Source organism: Alternaria conjuncta (genome assembly GCF_024043145.1).
Source record: "Alternaria conjuncta strain BMP 0040 chromosome Unknown scaffold_12, whole genome shotgun sequence".
Lineage (NCBI taxonomy): Eukaryota > Fungi > Ascomycota > Dothideomycetes > Pleosporales > Pleosporaceae > Alternaria > Alternaria conjuncta.
The window spans coordinates 542,665-563,353 of record NW_026250101.1 but is presented as its reverse complement, the minus strand read 5'-3'; the positions used below and the strand labels follow the sequence as shown (position 1 = coordinate 563,353).

The 20,689-nt window shown below is 53.5% G+C and overlaps 7 protein-coding genes across 7 annotated transcripts; 6 read left to right on the top strand and 1 right to left on the bottom strand.

Annotated features, from left to right (window-relative positions):
• Positions 1-73: 73 nt before the first annotated feature.
• Positions 74-1,036, top strand: J4E85_008137 (uncharacterized protein; the record flags this gene model as incomplete). Its single annotated transcript, XM_051472365.1, has 1 exon — positions 74-1,036. One exon carries the CDS (start codon positions 74-76, stop codon positions 1,034-1,036), a length of 963 nt encoding a protein of 320 aa, XP_051323830.1.
• Positions 1,037-1,922: 886 nt separating this feature from the next.
• J4E85_008136 (uncharacterized protein) lies at positions 1,923-3,142 on the top strand (the record flags this gene model as incomplete). The annotated part of the gene is made up of 2 exons (XM_051472364.1): positions 1,923-2,624; positions 2,738-3,142. The coding sequence occupies 2 exons, from the start codon at positions 1,923-1,925 to the stop codon at positions 3,140-3,142; spliced, it is 1,107 nt and encodes a 368-aa protein (XP_051323829.1).
• Positions 3,143-4,909: 1,767 nt separating this feature from the next.
• Positions 4,910-7,428, bottom strand: J4E85_008135 (uncharacterized protein; the record flags this gene model as incomplete). The annotated part of the gene is made up of 2 exons (XM_051472363.1): positions 4,910-7,316; positions 7,367-7,428. 2 exons carry the CDS (start codon positions 7,426-7,428, stop codon positions 4,910-4,912), a joined length of 2,469 nt encoding a protein of 822 aa, XP_051323828.1.
• A 901-nt stretch (positions 7,429-8,329) lies between these two features.
• Positions 8,330-11,099, top strand: J4E85_008134 (uncharacterized protein; the record flags this gene model as incomplete). Its single annotated transcript, XM_051472362.1, has 3 exons — positions 8,330-8,615; positions 8,637-9,166; positions 9,510-11,099. The coding sequence occupies 3 exons, from the start codon at positions 8,330-8,332 to the stop codon at positions 11,097-11,099; spliced, it is 2,406 nt and encodes an 801-aa protein (XP_051323827.1).
• Positions 11,100-11,900: 801 nt separating this feature from the next.
• Positions 11,901-13,825, top strand: J4E85_008133 (uncharacterized protein; the record flags this gene model as incomplete). The annotated part of the gene is made up of 2 exons (XM_051472361.1): positions 11,901-12,405; positions 12,453-13,825. 2 exons carry the CDS (start codon positions 11,901-11,903, stop codon positions 13,823-13,825), a joined length of 1,878 nt encoding a protein of 625 aa, XP_051323826.1.
• Positions 13,826-14,729: 904 nt separating this feature from the next.
• On the top strand, positions 14,730-16,414 carry J4E85_008132 (uncharacterized protein; the record flags this gene model as incomplete). The annotated part of the gene is made up of 4 exons (XM_051472360.1): positions 14,730-14,733; positions 14,933-15,217; positions 15,271-15,734; positions 15,779-16,414. 4 exons carry the CDS (start codon positions 14,730-14,732, stop codon positions 16,412-16,414), a joined length of 1,389 nt encoding a protein of 462 aa, XP_051323825.1.
• A 1,021-nt stretch (positions 16,415-17,435) lies between these two features.
• On the top strand, positions 17,436-18,334 carry J4E85_008131 (uncharacterized protein; the record flags this gene model as incomplete). The annotated part of the gene is made up of 2 exons (XM_051472359.1): positions 17,436-17,739; positions 17,799-18,334. The coding sequence occupies 2 exons, from the start codon at positions 17,436-17,438 to the stop codon at positions 18,332-18,334; spliced, it is 840 nt and encodes a 279-aa protein (XP_051323824.1).
• Between the last annotated feature and the right edge of the window lie 2,355 nt (positions 18,335-20,689).

Here is a 20,689-nt window from a genome sequence, read left to right as displayed (position 1 = left end):
CATCCGCATCCCCATTATCGAAAACCACAACGCAACCCCACCAACGAATCTCGACCCGTCCTACACGATGACCATGGCGACAGTTCGCGAAGAAAGAACCCTGTCCGACACTCCAAATGGACTCTTGCGCAGCCAACACGAGTACTCGTACCGACTCCCGACAGCCCCGCGTATCGTGGTTCCCCCGCCTACCCTCACCACCGATATGCCCGGCCTCTCCCTCGGTGGCGCATCTGGAGGGGATGCTGACATGAGCTTCTTGAATGAGCTGGACCTCGAGGACATCATACAGAAGAACACACTGCTGGAATGGGCCTATGAGCGGCGGAGAGAGGCGCAAATGATCTTGCCCTGGGTCTATCTCGGGCCCATGGTGGCAGCCAGGGACAAGGACTTCCTAGAGCGCGAGGGCATCACCATGGTGCTGGCTATCCGTGCGCAGGCTAAGAGCATGATGGGCGCGACGAATGCGGCTTCCCAGGTCTGCATGGAGGTGGGCAGCATCGAGGCGCCCAGCTTCTACAGCCTCACACCACAGTTCCCGGAAGCAGCGAGGCTCATCAATTCACATGTCGCACGAGTACGACAACATAGCTTGGAGACGACAGGACAAGCCACTCTCGGCAAAGTCCTGGTCTTTTGTGAATCGGGGAATGAGAAGTCGGCTGCAGTCGTTGCAGCCTACCTGATGCAGACGCTCCACGACATTGACTACATCAAGGCTATGCAGGTCTGCCAAGCGCAGCGCTTCTGCGTCAACTTCGACGACGTCTTGAAGAACATCCTGCGCGCTTACTGGGACATCATCGGTGCACGACGCTCTATCGCCACTTCGAACGCTCAAGCGACCCAGCAAAATGGTCTCGGCCACGGTTTCGCCGGATCGTTCTCGCTTCCTGTCCCGTCACTCAAGCACAAGCGTAGCGTCCAAGACATGCAGGACCACGATGAAGACACGGACATGGACAGTGGTATGGACGAGTCGGACGCGCTACGATTTGCAGGGCGTGATGTCACTCCCTTCCAGGATCGCTAGGTGTAGGCTCCTGGCTTCGGCGATTCTATTGATTTGTTTGTTAGGCGTTCCAGTAGCATTATACCCTGCATATCTCAAGGCGTTATATGGCGATGCGTCTGCATCTGAAAGGTTGGTTACGTGTGAGTTAATTCTGGAGCTCTGATGAGATGAGTGGATACGTGGGTTGGTTGCTCCTTCCATTCAGGCTGCCCGTAGTATCTGGTAGCGACACCAACGGGTCCAAATTTTCATCATACACGGCCCTTGCGCCTTCACACCACTTTGCGCTCTGCAACTCATGCCTGTCCTCCTACTTCAGACTGTGTACAGTCACTTCTAAGGTCGTCAATTATGCGTCTGCATCGTGACACCCCGAACAGGTAGCTACCTAGGTAGGTATGGCACCTTCCCTTGGCTCGCCAGTTGAACCAGTGTTAATCATCGGGCAAACAGGTTCATCTGCGACAACCATGGACGCACCAGCAGAGACGAATGTCTTCCATGGTGAAGCATCTCGCTCCGATATCATTTCCCAAAGAAATCATTGACTATTACTGCTCTTCTCCACTCGCAGGTCGAGATGTTAGCGAATCATTACAGCGCCTAGTGGCTGCCTTATCTTTAAGAGTCACTGTGTTCGCACGTGGCTGTGGCTCTTGCAATATTGTTTGACCCTGGCAGTACCGCCCCCATGATGGCCGCTGACTTTCACTTTGTATTGACAGGGCTGCTATTGCACGCTAGACGCGTAGCAGTCACGATGCGGTGTCATAAAGGCCCAAACATGGTGGATGCGGTGAACTCTACGGTCACCACTTACCAATATCCCTCATCTTCTTCGTTCACAACGGGCTAGAACGCATCGATACCCAATCATCGCTCACATCATTCTAAAGTTCACGATATGCCTTATAGCCTCCGAGATCTAGCCAAATTGAAAAAGCCTGCACGCTACAGGTCCACCGCTGACGAAGAGTCCACTGCCCCAGAACCAGCTTCTAGCGACCAAGGTACAGACCTGAGCGACCAAGATGAGGAAACCCACTCCCAAGGACCTTCGCGCACAAATACGCCGGCCCCGAACCCAGACTCACTTAGATCTTCGTCTTTCACCAACGACGACGTTTATCTCACACCACACCCATTTTCGCCGCTCTTCATGTCCAACGCACCCCACCCCGCGCCAACAAGCGCAAGCAATCCACCAAACTCCCAAGAGAGTCGCAAAATGGCAAACATCAAGTACGTAAAGAAACGCTCTGGCGACGAACAGCAGCCCCAAGCAGCGCCAGTAGTACGCGACTTCGCCATGCGCCCTAGCAGGACCTCTCAGCGCGCAGCAGCTTCTGAACCCGAACCTGAGCCCACACATGTCCCTCAGAAGCCAGCGGCGTTCCCTTCGCTACCAGCCAACACTCCACCACCGCCGTTTGACCCGAAATTCTCGGGTCATGGTATGAGAGAGCTGATGGCGGCTATCGAGACCGGCGACAAGACGCGCATGGAACACATCAAAGACCACTTCAAGATTGAATACGAGGCGGGTAAAGATCCCTGGTATGTGGCCTTGAGGCGTCGCTGGGACCCTAAGATGGTCGATTCCAAGGTACGTGAAAACTGAACACCCTGGAGCCGACGTTGGCCTTAGACCGCCTACTTTGCATGTTTCCATCTTGATGTAGGCTCTGCAATTATTCATGAGGCTAACATACAATGGAGGTCACATTCGAATCTCTATGGACATCACTACGCCAGACCATCATCGAGCAGATAAAGGACGACTTCATTCCCGGCACCTATATCAGTCGCTTCTACCCCGTATGCTGCATCCTGAGCCTCTCCAAGGCGAAGCTGGATACGATTATGGCAGAGAACGCCGCAGTATGGGAGACCGAGGCTGAGATCCCACAATACTTCAAAGACTACAGAAAACGATACTCCAATGCCATCATCGATCCGGATGAGCCTCCCCCCACCGAAGTAGTGAGGGCGATCAGGTTCTTGAGACAGCAGAGGCTTCCTGTTAGTTTGTTGGGCGAGTGGCAGGCACTGCCGGGACCTGAAGTATTTCACCATCCTCACATGTTTCACCTTCCCACTGTACAACGTAGTAACGATCGGTAGGCGTTTCATCAGCCTTCAGATAATGAAGTAGCAGAATCAATGGATGAAGTTAACCCGGTTTTCCGTTCTCAAAAGCGTAAAAGTAAACAACCAAACCACCTTTCGTGGAGACAGACCCGCAAGCTGTTAAAACGTGCTGAAGGACGGGAGGTTCGACAAGCCGCAGAAAGGCAAGAAGCATCTAAAAAGCGGCGGCAAGAGCGATGCCAAAAGTGTGACAAGGAAGGCCATACATTGTTGGAACTCGACGAGAGAGGAGTATATAAAGTAAGTAACCCGTGCCCCCAGCCTTGTCGAGCGCACGAAATAACTGAGCTGACCCTATCAAAAGTGTCCCGCGCGCCGACAAGAAGTCCTGCAACACCAGACAGAAGTCGACACCCTCCGCGCACAAGGCAACGCTGAATATGCAGCGCTCGATCAACGTGAGCAAGAAGACCACACAATCAAAAGCCACACTTCCTAACCTACCTTAGCCCCCGGTCCCATGGACGCCGCCCCACTCCTCGAATACTTTCACAAATTGAAAGCCAACCCAAACTCAAATCCATGCCTCGCCCGGCAAGCAAACCCAGCCGCACACAATCCATACATGTCTACAGACCCCAGAGACCCATTCTATCTACTAGATTGCTTCGGACAACTTCTGACTCCTCCACCGAGTCCCTTTACCAAAGCGGGTTCAGCGAAAAGCAGTTTCTCAGGCAGTCTCTCAGACATGGGGGAGCGCTATAGCACACCGTCCCCACTGCTACAAGAATTGTCCGCGTACACACTGCCAGATCCGCCCGTTTGGCCGAATACGGATCACTTAGCTGGTGTACGTATGCCTGTGCAAGAACAACAACAAACCTCACAGCAATGTGAACCAGTGCAGCATGGACTCTTGAAATATGCACTGGCGCAGCATGCACCAACTCAGCATCCACAAGCCCAACCCATATCAACCCCCCATGTACCCAAGAAACGAGGACCGTATAAGATAAAGGACAAATCGCTCAAAGCGACTCGTATCTCGCCAGAGAACAGAGTGGTGGGTAGAGGTGGTATGGTCAGTTTGGGTCACTCGAAAGAGGTGACGGATATGCTCAAGGCACAGGCAGAGGCGCAGGCACAAGCGCAAGCTCAAGCTCAACCCCAAGCCCAAGCCCAAGTACCGGTACAAACACAGCTACAACCTCAAAATGACGGAGTACATAAGGATGTGGAACTGGAGTTGGGCACGCCGCTGTTAACAAATACCACGTTGATAGTTGAAGATAAGGATGAAATGGTGGATGGAGGTGCGGTGTTGCCGCCATGTCCTTTTACGAATCAGACGGCGACGGCGACGGCGCAAGAGGAGGGAGGTGTGTCAATGGTGGGAAAGACGGCAGATGGCCGTGAGAAAGGGAAGGGGAGGGCGGTGCAGATGTAAGTGGAGGACGAGGGGATGGAGACATATGTGCCACTGGGCCGCGGCGATAGATCATGAGATCGTGGTTTAGACTGGGGGTTTTGGATGGGAAGAGGTATCGTGTCGCATCGTTAGACGTGCCCAGCATCCATATTGTTGGGTCTTGATACCCAATACCATCATTCATCAGCATTCAGACGTCTTTCTGTACATCTCACGTCACCGTACTAGCAATGTGTGTTAAAGCGTGAATGTTTTCATTCTTGATCCAAGTGGGTATAATGCGTCCGTCATCTATATCGTTTCCAAAACCTTGCCGCCAGAACTCCTTGCCACGACCTCCATTCGGCATCCGCTAATGCAGATGCCAATCAGCTAAATTGATCGCCATGCTCACTCTCGCCTCCAACACGGCGCCCAGCTATCCTTCCTTGGCTCAACTTCCACCGCCACCGTCGTTCCCGCTCGTCCTTCTCCCGTTGTTCTCGTTGAGCTTTCTTGCGTTCGTATACAGCGCGGACGGTGCGCTTCGTCCGTTCGGCACCTTCACTGTAGTTGGCACGAGCGAGGTTTACGACACTGTCGATTTGCTCCGGTGTGTAGACGAAATTCCAGGTCGACATGAAGTCGCTGACCTTGGGGTCAACACCGGGCACCTTTGGGTTGGCGAGAAAGGGGAAGTATATGACCGTGATACCAGAGGCGGGGTGCATGAGTTCCCAGTCTTCATCTACTTGTTTCGAAATCGGGTGCTCGGTATCTGATTCGCGTTCTTCGGTGGTACCGACCCAGATGTTGCAGTAGCCTAGGTCTTTGCTCTTCTTGCTGTCCTTGTTTTCGTCGGCACTCTTGTCCTTGGCTTCTTCGAATTTGGTTTGGGCTTGTTGTTCGGTCTTGGCTTGTGCGCGTTCGAGATCTTCCTGGAGGTCTTCCATGGGTTCGTTGTCTGGTGGCCAGCCTGCGCCGACGGGCCATCCTTTGATACCGCGCTGACGGGCGTAACCGTCAGCAACCTTTAGCCAGTTGTCGGTCTTGACATCGGCGGAAGCGTCGAACGCGACGAGAATGTCTACGTTGCGTCCAGGTCGGAGAAGAGGATAGATGGGAAGGTTGTTGGACATTCCAGCGTCCATGAACTGGAAGTTCTTTTGTTCGAAGATGCTTTCAGGGCATGACGGTGGGAGGAGTTCGCGCATACCGAGCGCGTAGTTGGGCATGGCGGCAGGGTCGATCGGGTGGACCTTGACGAGATCATCATCGCGCTCAGCGATCATGGCGTCTATACTGCTGCCGAGACCTGTGATACTGCGCATGAGGGGTCGAATCTCTCGGTAGTAGTGTGAGAGTGTCGCGCAGAAGGCAGAACCCCAGATACCCATGAGCAACGGTACACGCACTTCGGGCAGAGCTAGACCATTCTCCCGCCAGACTGTACGTCCGTTCTCGAACTGACGGCCCATTGCCCAGGTGGGTATGCCAGAAGAGAGCTCCTCGCACCACATCTCGTACGGCGTAAACTCGAACCATTGAAACCAAGCTTCTTTTCTGGCTTTTGCTTCGGCTGCGATGCGGTCTGTTGTGTCTCCTTGCTCGGCGAGCGGTATTTCGTGCCGTACCGCAGTGTAGATGGGTAGTGGATGTGACCCGTTGTCGGTATAGCGTCGCTGGTTCGAAACCTTGAAGTCGTATTCGCTAACAGAGAGTTCGCCTTTAGGTACGAGCAGGCGGGCGGCGAGCAGTGCGCCGTAGATGTCCACCAGTCCAAAGTCGGCATCTGGGATGCCCTTTGCTTTCTCGACCAGTCCGCTCAAAAGATATTTATTGGTGGGTGCGCTGACGAGCAGTTCGAGCGCATCGGCTGGGAAGGCAATGTGCACGCCGAGGCGGTTCTTGAGGTGTCTGATCATGCGGGCGTGGCTGCGCTGGGTGAGGTCCGAGTAGTATAGGGTCTGTAGCCAGCAGCTACCACTGACACCAGCCGTGTAGGTGACGCAGTCAAAGAGACCATGTTCTTTCGAGGAGAGGTATGACGATGTGCCTGCCACGAGCGCACGCAACCCTCCGCCAGAACCGCACATGGCAATGACGGGCACGTCGTCGGGATGTATTTGCGCTTCGGGGATGTCGAGGTATCGCGCAAGTGCGGCCTTGGTGAATTGCGCCCTCTGCTTCAGAAATGCCTTTTCCTCCTCGCAAAGCTCGTCCGAGACCCTCACAGAGGCGTCCCATATTATCTCTGGGTTGATCTCGGGATCATTGGCTTCGTACCATATCTCTTCGGCGAGAGAGCCCGGTGCCATGGAGAGCTCATCCTGCAGTTTGCGGATGAAGCCAGGGAGGACCTTGACCCAATTCGGCACGATGTAGTCGATGATGGTGTCGCCGAGCTTGGAAGGCGACGGGGAGGCGGGGAACTTGCTCGTGATGGTCTGCCAGGCTGACTTGCTCTGGCCGGCTTCCTCGTCCTCCTCGCTGTAGCCCTTGGCAACACGCGTCTGCGATGGCGCCTCCTGCTCACCTGACTTGTGCTCGCCTTCCTCATTCACCTGCCTCTCGGCGTCTCCGACCGAAGTGGTCTCGGTTTGTTTGTCATTGCCGCCGAAGAAGTATCGCTTGAGGGAAGGCGCGTCTAGATGGATGGGACGGAAGAGTGGGTACGGCGACGACGCAGAAGAAAGATAGCCAGTCGCAGCGGTCGCGAGGAGACAAGGAGGGCCGTACCGCAGGCCGAGAGTAGCAGCCTTGGATCGCTGGGAGAGCGGGTGCTTCGTGTGCAGGCTGGTGCTATTAGCAGGGGCATACAATGGGTGGGTGGTGTGCTAGCTTACCCACGACGCGTCCCCCGCAGCGAGAAGTGGCCCAGGTTGCGCGTGTTCCTATAGCCGGCCATGCACGCAATTGAGTCAGAAAGGGCAATGGGAGTGGGATGGAGGTGCCGTGCGAGCCTGGCACATGGGGAAGTGCGCAAAGCCCACCTGAGCCCATGGGAATGCGTTAAGCATGACGGAGCATGTAACCTGCTTTGAGCCCGCAAAATTCCGCCAGAACTGGTTTCGGCATGACGCCAGCCGAATCACTGCCCGCTCAACGTCTGCCAAGCCATGCAGGAACGCTGAACCTGCCGCCAATCAACCCATGTCTCCACCATCCACTGGCGAAGACACCCGCGTTATTCGCGACTTACATGAGCTACACAAATTTGGTCCTTGAACGCGGTAGGTCCATGGACTATTCCAGTCTCGTATCGCAGGCACTCCGGTTGCTCGCAAACAAACATGCTTCAACACCCATTCGCTACCAGCATAGAGATGTCTTTATTTTCGACTGATGCAACAGTCATTGAGACTGCAGCTTTCTCCAGTCTCCTGCCAATTCTGACGCGCTTGGTATGACCAACCTTACTCTCCGGCGAGAGTGCGGAGAATTCCCAATCCCCTCACTCACCTGTACGTACCTCAGAGCATACCGCACATGGTAAGTAAAGGGCATCATGAGTCGGTGCATGTCCCTTCTCTCACCTCTCATCCTGAGCTTGGGCTGTATCTCATCCCTCAGGACGCTACTTAAGTTCTCTAAACTCAAGCCTTCTTCTTCTTCCCCTCTACAATCATCTCCCATCGACCATACTTTCTCTTGAATCATTGATACACCCAATACTCTTTCGGCTCGATTGGGCAAGTTATTCCTGATCCAAGTCGTACAATAGCCTCCAAGATACGATGGCACTTCGAGCATCAACAAGACCGCCTGGTCGGAGCCAAACACCTTCCCAGAAACGGGACCTCACCGCCATGCACAATGCGACGATTGACGAAGAACTTGCCAACGACCGTTGGTATGCCTTGAAGCAAGAGGAAGTTAAGGTCTTGGTCGAAGAATTGTGCGACAAGCTCACGAGTGCGATGCAGAAGTATTCGTCCGTCGACCAACGCTTCCAGGATCTGATTGATGCAGCAAAAATCGCAAGAAAACTACCTGACATCAGGCATTACAGTGTGGCAATACTTGGCGAGCAAGGCATTGGCAAGAGCTCCATCATCAACGCACTACTCGATCGAGGCCTTCTGGATCGATCAGGTTCGTCAAAAGCATGCACAGCTTATGCAACGGTACTTGAGTATAAGCCCGGAGCTACCGACCACACCACTCTGAGCGATCTTCTAGTTGTGTTTTTCACCAAAGAGGAGATCAGAGATTCTATCAAGGAACAAATGAATCACTGGGTCGAGGTCTACCCTGGCGTTGAGCATAATGGTCAGCCCCTCCGAGGCGAAGACGAAGACGATCCTGACGACAATAATGCTACTCATACGCCACGTAAAAGGTTGTCCAAGACGATGTCGCGTGCGATCACTACTGCCAAGGAATTTTTCGAGATCATCTTCAATGTGCAGAAAGATAAGCTGGCAGGTGTCGAGCTTGAGAGGGAACTCTATCACACGAACATCAAAGAGGGAAACTTCTTGAACGAGTGTTGCAAACGAGCCAATGATCGATTCGCCCAGCTTGCCACAGAGATGAGCGAGGTGGACCTTGAAACTCGGACCGCACATTTCAAGAACGTTCCTGACAACAGGCTTGGGAGAAAAACCAGCAAGATCAAGGAGCTGTGGCCGTTCGTGAAGGTTGTAACCATCGCGACTGGTCACATACTATTTCGGCATGGTTTACGTTTCTTCGACTTGCCAGGCAAGTCAACGGCTATTTTGGGATGACGTTAGGCTAACGAGAATAGGTTATGGTGATATGAGTCAGTTGCGTGAAGGCGTCATTAACAACTTCCGCTGGAAGGCTGACTTTGAGATGGTGGTTGCGCCATGCTCTCGACTGCAGACCAGTGTCCTGCATGATGAATATATTGATCGATCAATCCACCTCAAAGGAGCGAACAAGACTATATTAGTCATGAACAAGTCCGATGTCAGCTGAAGCCTTTTCTCTACTGGAGCATCCAACTGACATGGTTTTTAGGAACTCATCAACGAAGACAACATGGGCACACAGATTCGACAGATCAACGAACACCCATTCCCAGCTCTGAACGCACGATTAGAGACCATTGACAGTCTCTATGAAGAGGGGGATGCCGATGATTACGTCATTTCCGACATGCTAGATGAGTTACTGAGAGAAGCCACGGTTGCGTACATAAAGTATGAGACGGCCAATGTGCAGAGACAAATGCAGCCTAAGGGAATCAAGGTTTTCTCGGTATCCGCACTCGCCTACACCTCATCGAGAAGTCGCATTCAGAGAGACACTCCGATTCTTGACGATACTACGGCCGGTATCTACGCGTTGAGACACTTCCTCGCTACGTTATCGGCAACCACCAACTACCAGAATTTCTACCAACATGTCCACGAAACGATACCATCATTCCGAAGACAAGCTGAAAGACCTTTGGAGAAGCACATAGAAGACAAAAGTTATGCTAAGATGCGACGCGACTTGAAGACTCGGATCCAACCACTTCGGAACAACTTGAAGAATATAGCTGACAGTCCTCTGCAGTCTCTGGTAGGAAAACCTTGGTCTCAAAATGAGGAACAGAGTATCATAAGTGGCATACAGCAGCTGGTGCAGAACTCATGGGTCCATCCCTTGATCTACTACCCGGGCTTTGCGAAGATGCTCGCGGAGAACGGCAAACCGGTCTCCGGAAAATACAAGGGCTACAACATGAACTACGAGCTCCTTGGTACCATGAAAAGGTTTCTGGACAATTGGTACAACAACTTGGACGCCAGCACCGTGGAATTCGCTATGAGTCTGTATACGGTGCTTCAGAAACTGTTGCAGGAAACTCGATTGGCCATCACGCAGTCATCCGCACACCCGGCTCTGAAGCTAAAAGCCACTGAAGAGTTGGCCCTGGTAGAACGACGCATCCAGGCGGCATATGACATGTTGCTCGCTAGTCTTCGCGTCTCGCTTGGAGAAACTCATCTGCGATTCACCACAGAGATCGACATCTACTGTCCGATAGCAACTGCGATGAAGGCCTCCTACGACCGAGTTTCAGATCGGAACATGGTCGGCGCCGGCCCAGGAATCTACAACCGACAACGACAAGCACTGCAGAACTCGATCATCGGCAACCCAACCCATGGAAACTACGGCTATGGTCCACCTGGTGAGGCGTTGCGTCCGCTCCTCAAGAATATTGAAGATAAGATCCAGACCCAACAGAGAGATGCGTGGAAGACCGATTGCGAGGCTTTCGTCACCAGCGCTGTTGAGCTTGTTGAGGGATTTTCAAATACCGCTGAGCAGCTTCTCATGAACTCCTCGTATGTGACCGAAGAACACAAACAGGCACGTGGCGAGCTGAGGAAGCTGCTCAATGACTTCGATATCAGCCTTGAAGATGTTCAGAGTCGATTTGTCGGCGGAGAAGAGGAGCATACTGAGAAGAAGATCAAGCGCGAGGAGACGGAAGATGAGGCACCGGTCGCACCATCTGCTCTCGATCCGCTGATCCCTTCAGTACCGATCTCGCAGAATGAAGGTTGGAGTCAGTTCCGCGAGTGGTTCGGTGGCGGTCGCCCTGGACAGTGATAGTGAACTGCGTTTTGTCTTGACTTGCGCACTGCACATCTATGCGATACATTATTTCCTTTTCTGCTTTTATTCTTATTTCCGCGACACTGTTTTCTTTCCGCACTTCACGACTCAAAGGTCCACCAGCTCGACAAGCGACCATCATTACCTCGTCTTCATTCTTTCAAGTATCATCGATGCCCTGACGAGCATTTCACGTGCATGGAATGAAAAGCATAATGGCTTCTGCGCATATAGTTTACTCACTTAGTACTCAATTGTATACCCTTGTACAACATCCGTCTGTGCTCATATGCGCCACAGTGGTACTCGAATGCAAGGCGCATACGCGTCGCCGAAACATATGTGATACGCAGACAGCGGGTTTCCGGTGACATGCGAGGCGGATTAGCGCATGTACCCGCTGTGACAAACGTCATTCTGGGGTATCAAAGCCCGCAGATAAATTGACCGCCGTGCAGTTCTACATATTACAAGCATGCGTTGCGTGAACCCACGATGAGTAACTCGACTGCGCGGCTTATCGTAAAGTGAAAGGTGTCGAGATGATCTACGCTGGACCCTGGCCGTCTTAGCGTTGCCTCCGCGACAGCTCTCCGCAAGCATCCCCTCCCACATCATCCTATACCGCGGCGTCGTATTCCCCCATTGGATATTCTTTCGTTTGTACAAACATATGCTGTACTTCATGTTCGCTTCATTATTACCCGCCCGTTTGATATAATCGAGGTCGTCCTCGCCGCCGAACGCGCGTACACGTAGCCCTCGAGGCAGTTGCGCATCTATCCAGCAGTCGCCATGGTCGCCCCTCGGAAAGCCGCGCTCCTGGAGGAGAGCGCGGAGGTCGAAGTTCTCTTCGCCAACATGGAGAAGATGAAGACCCTCACCAAAAAGATTCAAGGCTCCGTCAATAGGCTCGATGCGAGCGGAAAGGCAGTCCAGGAAGCAATCGGCCCAATATACGGCAACACGCAAAAGCTACAGATAGCGAACAACAACGTCGACCGTATAATAGACGCGATCGACCGCCTCCGAGCCCCGCGCGAGGAAAGTGCAAAGGAAGAGAGGATTATCCGCGCCGGACCTGGACGAGGAGACCTGGACGGCTACATTGCTTCGCTCGACCGCACCAACATGAGTCTCGCAGACCTCAAGCGCACCAACCTTCGCTCCAACGAACAGGCCATTGCAGAGCTTAGCGGGCTCTTGAAGCTGGGCAACAAGCAATTGGAGGATGTGTTCCGCGGCATACTGCAGGATAGCGCGAGAGAAAAGGTCCAGGCCTTGGAATATGTCGCGAAGCGTATGTCGCCTATATACTACGACTGGGGATATGCTAACATCGTATAGAAAACCCCTTCCCTCGCATGCCCCAAGATAAGCTCCAGAGCTTGCGCAGCATCAACTCGCACATTTCCAAGTCCTTCGCCCAGTTATCGCAGATCGACCTGTCGCAGACCCCCACACGAAGAATATACGCAGACGTCCGGGGCGAGTACCTAGAGAGCGCACTGAGGAGTCTCATGCAGGCGACCATCAGCACAGCCAGGAAGGTGCAGGCAGATGCGCTGTACAAGAAGGGTACTAATGGTATCGGCACATACGTCCAAGCGATAGAGGGCCTGTTCGTGGCGGAGTTCGACAACCTGAATTACGTCTTCGACAGAGAGGAATGGGCCGATGTCTACGAGTCAACGTGCCAGGTCCCGCTGCAGGACTTTAGCAAGACGCTGCGTGAGCTGAACGGGCATATTCAGAAGAATCTGCTGACGGACTGCTTCCTTGGATATGAGATTTGCGGACTCGTGCGTACGCTGTCGATGCGGCTGCAGAAGCAGACTGGCGCCCTGAAGGATCAGATCTACGATAGTGTGAAGCCGGTTCGTGAGACGTCGAAAACGTCTCTGAGCAAAATGCTCGAAGATACACGGTCAAAAACACAAGGTCTCATTGCGCTTCCTATCGACGGCGGTCCGGTGGACATTACAACGCAGACGATGCGACGCTTGCAAGAGATGACCAACTACCTCGAACCTCTCGCTTCGATATTGGCATCTTTGGGAGAGGGCGGCTGGAACTCTGGATCGGCTAACAACTCATCCACGACTTTGGATGTTGGCCCCGACGGCGTGAAGTTGTTCGGGTCATATGCGGCGGATACCGTCGACACACTTTTGCAGAATCTAATTGGCAAAGCAAAGACACTACTGAAGGGCAAGAACCTACAAGGTGTCTTCATGGCCAACAATATCGCTATCATCACACGCATCATCCGCTCTTCAGAACTCGCACCGCTCATGGACAGCTACTCCAAGAAGCTGGCAGACTGGCGTAAGCAAGGCACGGCCATGTATCTTGAAGCGTGGCGTGAACCATCAGGGTACCTGTTGGATGTGCAGTACACGAACCGTAGCAAGGAACGCCCAACGTCAGGCGGTGCAGATTCAGCAGCTATCGTAAAGTCTCTCAGCTCCAAGGACAAGGATGCAATCAAGGAGAAGTTCAAGAACTTTAACACAAGCTTCGACGATCTCGTCACACGACACAAGGCGTACGCAATGGAGCCCGAAGTGCGGAACCAGCTTTCCAAGGAAGTACAGAACATCATCGAACCCCTGTACAACCGGTTCTACGACCGCTACCGGGAGATCGACAAGGGGAAGGGCAAGTACGTCAAGTACGACAAGACCGAGTTGAACAGGGCATTGGCGAGCTTTGCATAGCGAGGTGCTGCGGCGTTGGATTGGAGTTGTTTGCTTGGGACATGCGCAAAATACCCTTTGATTTGCATAGATAAGACGATGAACTGGATATGGGTATGCCGATGGTCGGGATGGACGCGATGTAACTGGATAGGTGTCGAGTCTCACATCCCGCGTCCTGTGGTGCCACGCTGCAGCAGCGTGAGCGGCAGCCTTGGGGTGCGACAGCGGTGTCAGGGTCGAGGCAGATAGTCGTGAGGAAGCAACGACCGCTTAATGTCTAGTCAACGCGTTGCTCGTGCCTTCTAATTACCCACACGTGACGCTACCTCTTTGGGAAGCACGGTTCGCGACTGCCTCTTGCAGCAGTGCACAAGAGCACAAAATCTCCAACAACGTGAAAGGTGTCAACTGCATCCCTCCTACACTCTCCCTCACCCGCGCTGCTCCCACTCGTCGTGTGTTATTTCCAGCGGTATTCGACGCCGGCTCGCTGCTAGTGGTGACGCGGGGATTTTTGGTCTAGTGCCCATTGCTTCGGCGTTGCTCCAATCGCGCCCATCCCTGTGCGGACCCCTTTCCTCCACCCAGCGACGGACGGCACCACGACTTCCCTTTCCAACGTCGCAGCCTCCGGACAACCACGCCATTTTCCTTCGCAGCCATCTGCACCACCTTCAATTCATTGCTTTGAGTGCATCACTCACTCGAGAGCATAACTACCGCTGACTGGTACGTCGCCCTTCCCTCACGCCTGTCTCACTTTATTTCTCCCGATCTGGGCTTGGTCGCGTTGTTACATTTGTTTAGCAGCCACGCAGCCAGCACCAGCACGCATTGAGAGCCTCCGCTGACATCGCTCTCTCATCTGCAGAAGTCCCTCACTTGACGACCCATCGTCCGTTTCTACTACACTATTTACACCATGGGTAAGGAGCTCTCCCCGACCCCCGTCTCGCGACATCAACAACTACACCTCAGCCACGGCATCATTGGCACCTCAGGCACACACGCGGTGGCTCTTGGGCAACGCCAAGCAGGGTCAAACTTGTTTGGCATTGGTCGCTGCTGCCGCGCTCGACGGCCGTGATCTCTCTCCCCTGGCCCCTGGCTAACATTCTGCTGTAGAATCCAACGGTGCTACCTCTCCCGCGCCGCCCACACGTGCGTCTCCATCGCCCCCAGCGTCATCCAGCGGATACGGCATGGACCAAACGATGTCGATGTCTAACGGCTCCTCTCCAGCGGTGCACACCATCACGGCGAAGAATCCCAAGGCCGCAGCTGCCATGGCAAACGACATGAACATCGTGCGCAGGAAGCTCACAGGCTACGTCGGTTTTGCGAACCTGCCCAACCAGTGGCACCGCAAGAGTGTGCGCAAGGGATTCAACTTCAACGTCATGGTTGTCGGTACGTGTACCCCCGCCCAATAACTGTCCATCCGAGCTAACGTGTCATTTCAGGCGAGTCTGGACTCGGAAAGTCGACCCTTGTAAACACGCTCTTCAACACTTCGCTGTACCCGCCCAAGGAGCGCAAGCCCCCCAGTCTCGACATCTCCAAGACCGTATCGATCCAGTCGATTAGCGCCGATATCGAGGAGAATGGTGTCCGCCTGAGGTTAACAGTAGTCGACACACCCGGCTTTGGCGACTTCATCAACAACGATGAGTCCTGGGACCCCATTGTCAAGAACATTGAGCAGCGCTTCGACGCCTACTTGGATGCTGAGAACAAGGTCAACCGCATGAACATTGTCGACAACCGCATCCACGCCGTTGTTTACTTCATCCAGCCCACTGGCCACTCCCTGAAGCCCATCGACATTGAGGTGATGAAGAAGCTCCACACCAAGGTCAACCTGATTCCCGTCATTGCCAAGGCCGACACCGTTACTGACGATGAAATTGATAACTACAAGAAGAGGGTACGTCGCTCCATCTGCCTATCTAGCACTGCTAACAAGTACAGATTCTTGCAGATATCGCCTACCACAAGATCCAGATCTTCGAGGGCCCACGGTATGAGCTTGACGACGAGGAGACCATCGCGGAGAACCAGGAGATCATGGCCAAGGTTCCCTTCGCCGTTGTCGGTTCCAACACCGAGGTCACGACTGTTGACGGCCGTAAGGTCCGCGGGCGTGCGCTGCCCTGGGGTGTCGTCGAGGTCGACAACGAGGAGCACTGCGACTTCGTCAAGCTGCGCCAGATGCTTATCCGCACCCACATGGAGGAGCTCAAGGAGAACACTAACAACGCTCTGTACGAGAACTACCGCTCCGAGAAGCTTGCACAGATGGGTATCCAACAGGACTCAAGCGTGTTCAAGGAGGTCAACCCTGCCGTCAAGCAAGAGGAGGAGCGCTCGTTGCACGAGGCCAAGCTCCAGAAGATGGAGATGGAAATGAAGATGGTGTTCCAGCAAAAGGTGCAGGAGAAGGAGAGCAAGCTGCGCCAGAGCGAAGAAGAGCTGTACGCCCGTCACAAGGAGATGAAGGACCAGCTAGACCGACAACGACAAGAGCTCGAGGAGAAGAAGGCCCGCATCGAGTCTGGCAGGCCGATCGAAGAGAAGGGCAAGAGAAAGGGCTTCTCCCTCCGCTAAGTCGACACCCTGGCGCCACCCTCGTCCTTCCCCTCCCGCTCCGGACGACATGCGCCTCTCAGCTACCTCTTCTCAGTTCTCTACACCCTCTTACCAGACCTTGTTTAATATAATGCGGCCGACGATACCACTGGGTGCTATCGGTAAAAGGGATAATACACCACGATGGAACATTGGGGACGAAGCACAGCAGTGTTACCTGTTGGTGCCGTCGTCCGGATTGTTGATTGATACCAACGTCTTTGCGCTCCTTTCTGATTCCCTTGCTTCACTTCGGCATTTTCTCTTATTTAGTATTCGGCAGATGTAGTTCGGAGCGAGGAGTGTCGGACAGGTTCTTTTCATGTATTCTACAGACTATCATAAGGCAATTTCATTTGTGGGCTAAAAGCGAAACGAGGCACTGCTAGTGATGTTTCCCAACAAACAAACGAAACTTTGCGAAGAAACAAGAGTGACGACATCGTGCCTGCTGGCCAGACACTTGCGAGCGTGTGAAGAGGCCGGCAGCTGGAGGCCTTGCTGGCGGCTGAGAGATCGTCAGGGTTATGTTTGCGCTAGAGGTGCAGTGGGGCTTGTGCCTACCCAGAATTGCAGCTTGCCATGTCGTCACCCCCAAACGCCCGAATTCTGGTTTACTGCCGCCCGCTCTCCTACCTCTCTAGGAACACACAACCACCATTGCTCTGCTCTCACTCCCCTGCGTCTTTACTCTCCGCAAGCACTGAGCACCGTCACTGAGGTCCCGGACCCGATATCTGCATCGGTAAGTCGACCCCGCCTATCAGGCACGGCGAACATCACGAGCGGGCCCGAACGCTGGGCAGTGGGCAGTTCCAGCAGTTGCAGCACCCAGCCACCGCTGTGGACACATTGCACCTCCACTTCCTTCCACGGGCAGCAGATCATTGCTGTCATTTATCTCTCTCTACATTGGGAGCTGCCATTATCTCTCCGACCTTTACTGACGTCCCAAGCTACCCATTACGTAGCCCACACGACAGTACCCAAAATACACACAATGGCCCCTCCACCGCCCGCCTCCATGCCTCTGGGCCAGCGCCTTGCTGCCCTCGCCCAGACTCTGCAGTTTGCATGGTTCGCCGGACACGTTACGCTGCTGCTCGCTACCCTGCGATACAGCTTGTCGTACATCACCTTCAACTACTACTCGCGATGGGCGTCCTTCTCCTACCGCACCGCCTTCCTGTCGGCATGCGTCACATACGGCATTGTCGTCTACAAGGCCTACCGCGCCCGCATGAGGGCAGGCAAGCAGGGTGGTGTCGTCGCTCTCGCTACCGATGAGAACGTCCAATACTTGAGTAAGTCCTCAGCGAGCTGTCGCCTTGTCTCCGCGCAGCACGTGCTAACCGCCTCGTAGTCATGGGCCTTGTGTGGCTCTTCTCCCGCCAGATCCCCCTTGCCATACTCCCCTTCTCCGTATACTCCGTCTTCCACGTCGCTACCTACGTGCGCTCCAACCTTCTGCCCACCATCCAGCCCCCACCTGCGGCTGCGGCCGGCGCCAAGCCGCAAGGCTCCGCTGCCTCCGAGGCTATTGGCAAGTTCGTCAAGGAGTACTACGATGGCTCCATGACTCTTGTCGCCCTGCTCGAGATCTTCCTGTGGTTCCGCGTCCTAGGCTCTGCCATGCTCTTCCAGAAGGGCTCCTGGATCCTCCTCGCTGTCTACACCGTCTTCTTCCGCGCTCGCGTTGCGCAGAGCAGCTTCGTCCAGGAGGCTATCAACCAACTCACTGCCCGCATTGACGCTCAGCTTGCCAACCAGAGCACTCCTCCCGCTGCTAAGCAGGGCTGGGGAACCTTCAAGAACATTGTTCGCCAGGCTGCTGATGCCACCGACATCCGCAGGTACGTTGGTGGTCAGCCCGGCGCTGCCCCCAAGAAGGCCCAGTAAGCGTTTCGCTCTGTTTACAACGATGTGCCTGCCTCCAATAGCGCACGACAATACACGTGTTGGAGCATCATGGTGCGAATCTTGACGACGGTACGGCAGTCATGACGAAGAAGACAATAGACATGTTTGCGTCGCTTGTGGACGATGAAAGGAAAGAAAAGTGCGTGTGGTGGAATCTGGTCGTTTAACGATATCCCAAATGTGCGAGACTAGTTCAGTCTGGAGTGTGGGTAGGATGGTAGGATAGTAGTATGCGTTGGAAGATTAGGTGATCGTGGTGGGTTGAGCGGTAGGAAGGGTTGACTACTCCTTGTATTCATGGAGAAGCGTGGTGTTTTTGGTCGGTTATCATGTTCGCTATTGCAGTACAAATCAATGTTCGTTATCGTTATTGGTGCTTGTTATGGATGTGACGTTGCTGGATCTGGTGCGTTGACTTTGCTGGGGTCATGAAGCATGTTAGTTGTCATGAGATCGATGCGTTGTTGTTGTCCCTTGTCATCATGGTGCTCTGGCACCTTTGCTCGATGTCGTGGTCATACGTTTTTGCCAACAGCTTCTCCATTCCAGTTGATCTTCCAATTAGACCTCTCCAAGCGACCATGTAGTCAGTCTTGAAGCTTTGCTCTTCCGGTGCGGTACAGAAAAAGTCACGTATACGCCGTGACGCTTTCGATGTGTCATAGGATGAAGGTTCAAAAGTTACTAGTTGTTATATCAGTGACAAGGGACGAGGAATCAAGTAGGTGTAAATGCTTTGGAAGGTGCTAATGGAATTGGAGTTGGAAGTACTATCCATTTAGAATGAAATGCGTGGTAATAGCTAACTGTGGTTTTATGTGCCAGGAGATTCAAAGCGGACAAGTAGGCCTACCAATCGAGGTGATGTCAACTGCCGATATCGACACATTCATGGTTGGTTGCAACGGTCATCCATTTCGGGTCTCCCGGCAGCGGCAGCATACATTGTAGACGCCATGCATCCGCGTTGCGGATTCTGCGGTCTCCTGGGTTCATGGCTTCACCGTATCTCGCTAAGTGTATACACTGTGTACACCGTCCACTCCTACATGCCCGTATGCTGCTGCTATGTCATTGTATGACACCATCACGTACTTGCGACTTGGCATGAATGTATGTATGTATGTGTTGTCAGCCTTGAGCGATAAAAAGAAAGTATCACCGCCTGACTGCCGGTATAGCCGTTGTTGTGTCGTACGTTTTATCTGGCGTTTTGGATGGTGGTGTACTGTGGAAACGATGCGGGGCCAACCGAGTTTGAGAGAAAGAAGGAAATAGGTTGTTGAGCTGGAGCTTGAGGAGGTGGAGTGGATGTGTGTGTGCTTGTGTTAGCTGTCATGCAATAATCGCAGACGGTAGTCGTGACTGAAGACCTTGGTAGTGAGTGACGAGACGGTTACTTGGGACTAAACATGATGTTCACCAAATGCATTCACGAACAGTACTTCAAATGCTCATTGTACCTCCTGCAGATATAACGGTGAAGATTATACCAAATGATCTCCCAGCGAGAAGAACGTGGTGTGTTCTTTGCTTTTTGCGGACTTCGGCCCGTTGACGGGAGGGAAACGTGCATCGTGATGGAGTTGGTATAGGTGCTTATGACGAGCGCAGGAAACGAACTCAGGCATGTGTGGCTTACCGTTTTTGCGAAGACTTGATTTTGCTATTAGTTGCTGTACAGTAAGTGATGCAAAGAGATGTGTGTATCGTGTTCACGAATATGTGGAATGAGGTTGTGAAAGTATTAGGAACTGTGCGGTGCTGGCGGTTTATCAAGCTGGCGGGTCACCAAGCTCGTGTGATCTGTGTACATGATGACTGTCGTCTCAAGGGGGGTCATATCGGCTCTCAGCTATACTTCGCCTATATTCTAGGCGCAGGAGCATAGTCCATCGGCCTGTCATAGAGTCCAGATGAGTGACTACATGGCTTGCCGTAGCTGGATCTAGGTGCAGTCTGAGCGCTCCTCACAACTGCATCCCGAAGCATTTGGAATCCGCGCCCATAGTGTTGAGTATGCAGGTACAGCACCAGCTGCCATAGTCATGAAAACCCCCACAGGAGTCCGTGTGACGGTGGTGGAGGATCTAGACGCGGTGGTCCTCTGGCGAGCTAAAGAGATCGAGAACAGCTAGAATCTTCGGGAGGACCCTACGCCACAGGATGACGCTCTCGAACCAAACGGGTGTTCACAGACTAGAAGAATTGTGTAGACGTAGTTTAAACCCTTGTGTTTCAGAAGATTCCGGCGTTGATGATTTGAAGAAATGGTCACTGGTCGTGGCTTGCCGGCCGTAGGAGAAGGCCGGTAGCGTCCATCGGTGAGCCATG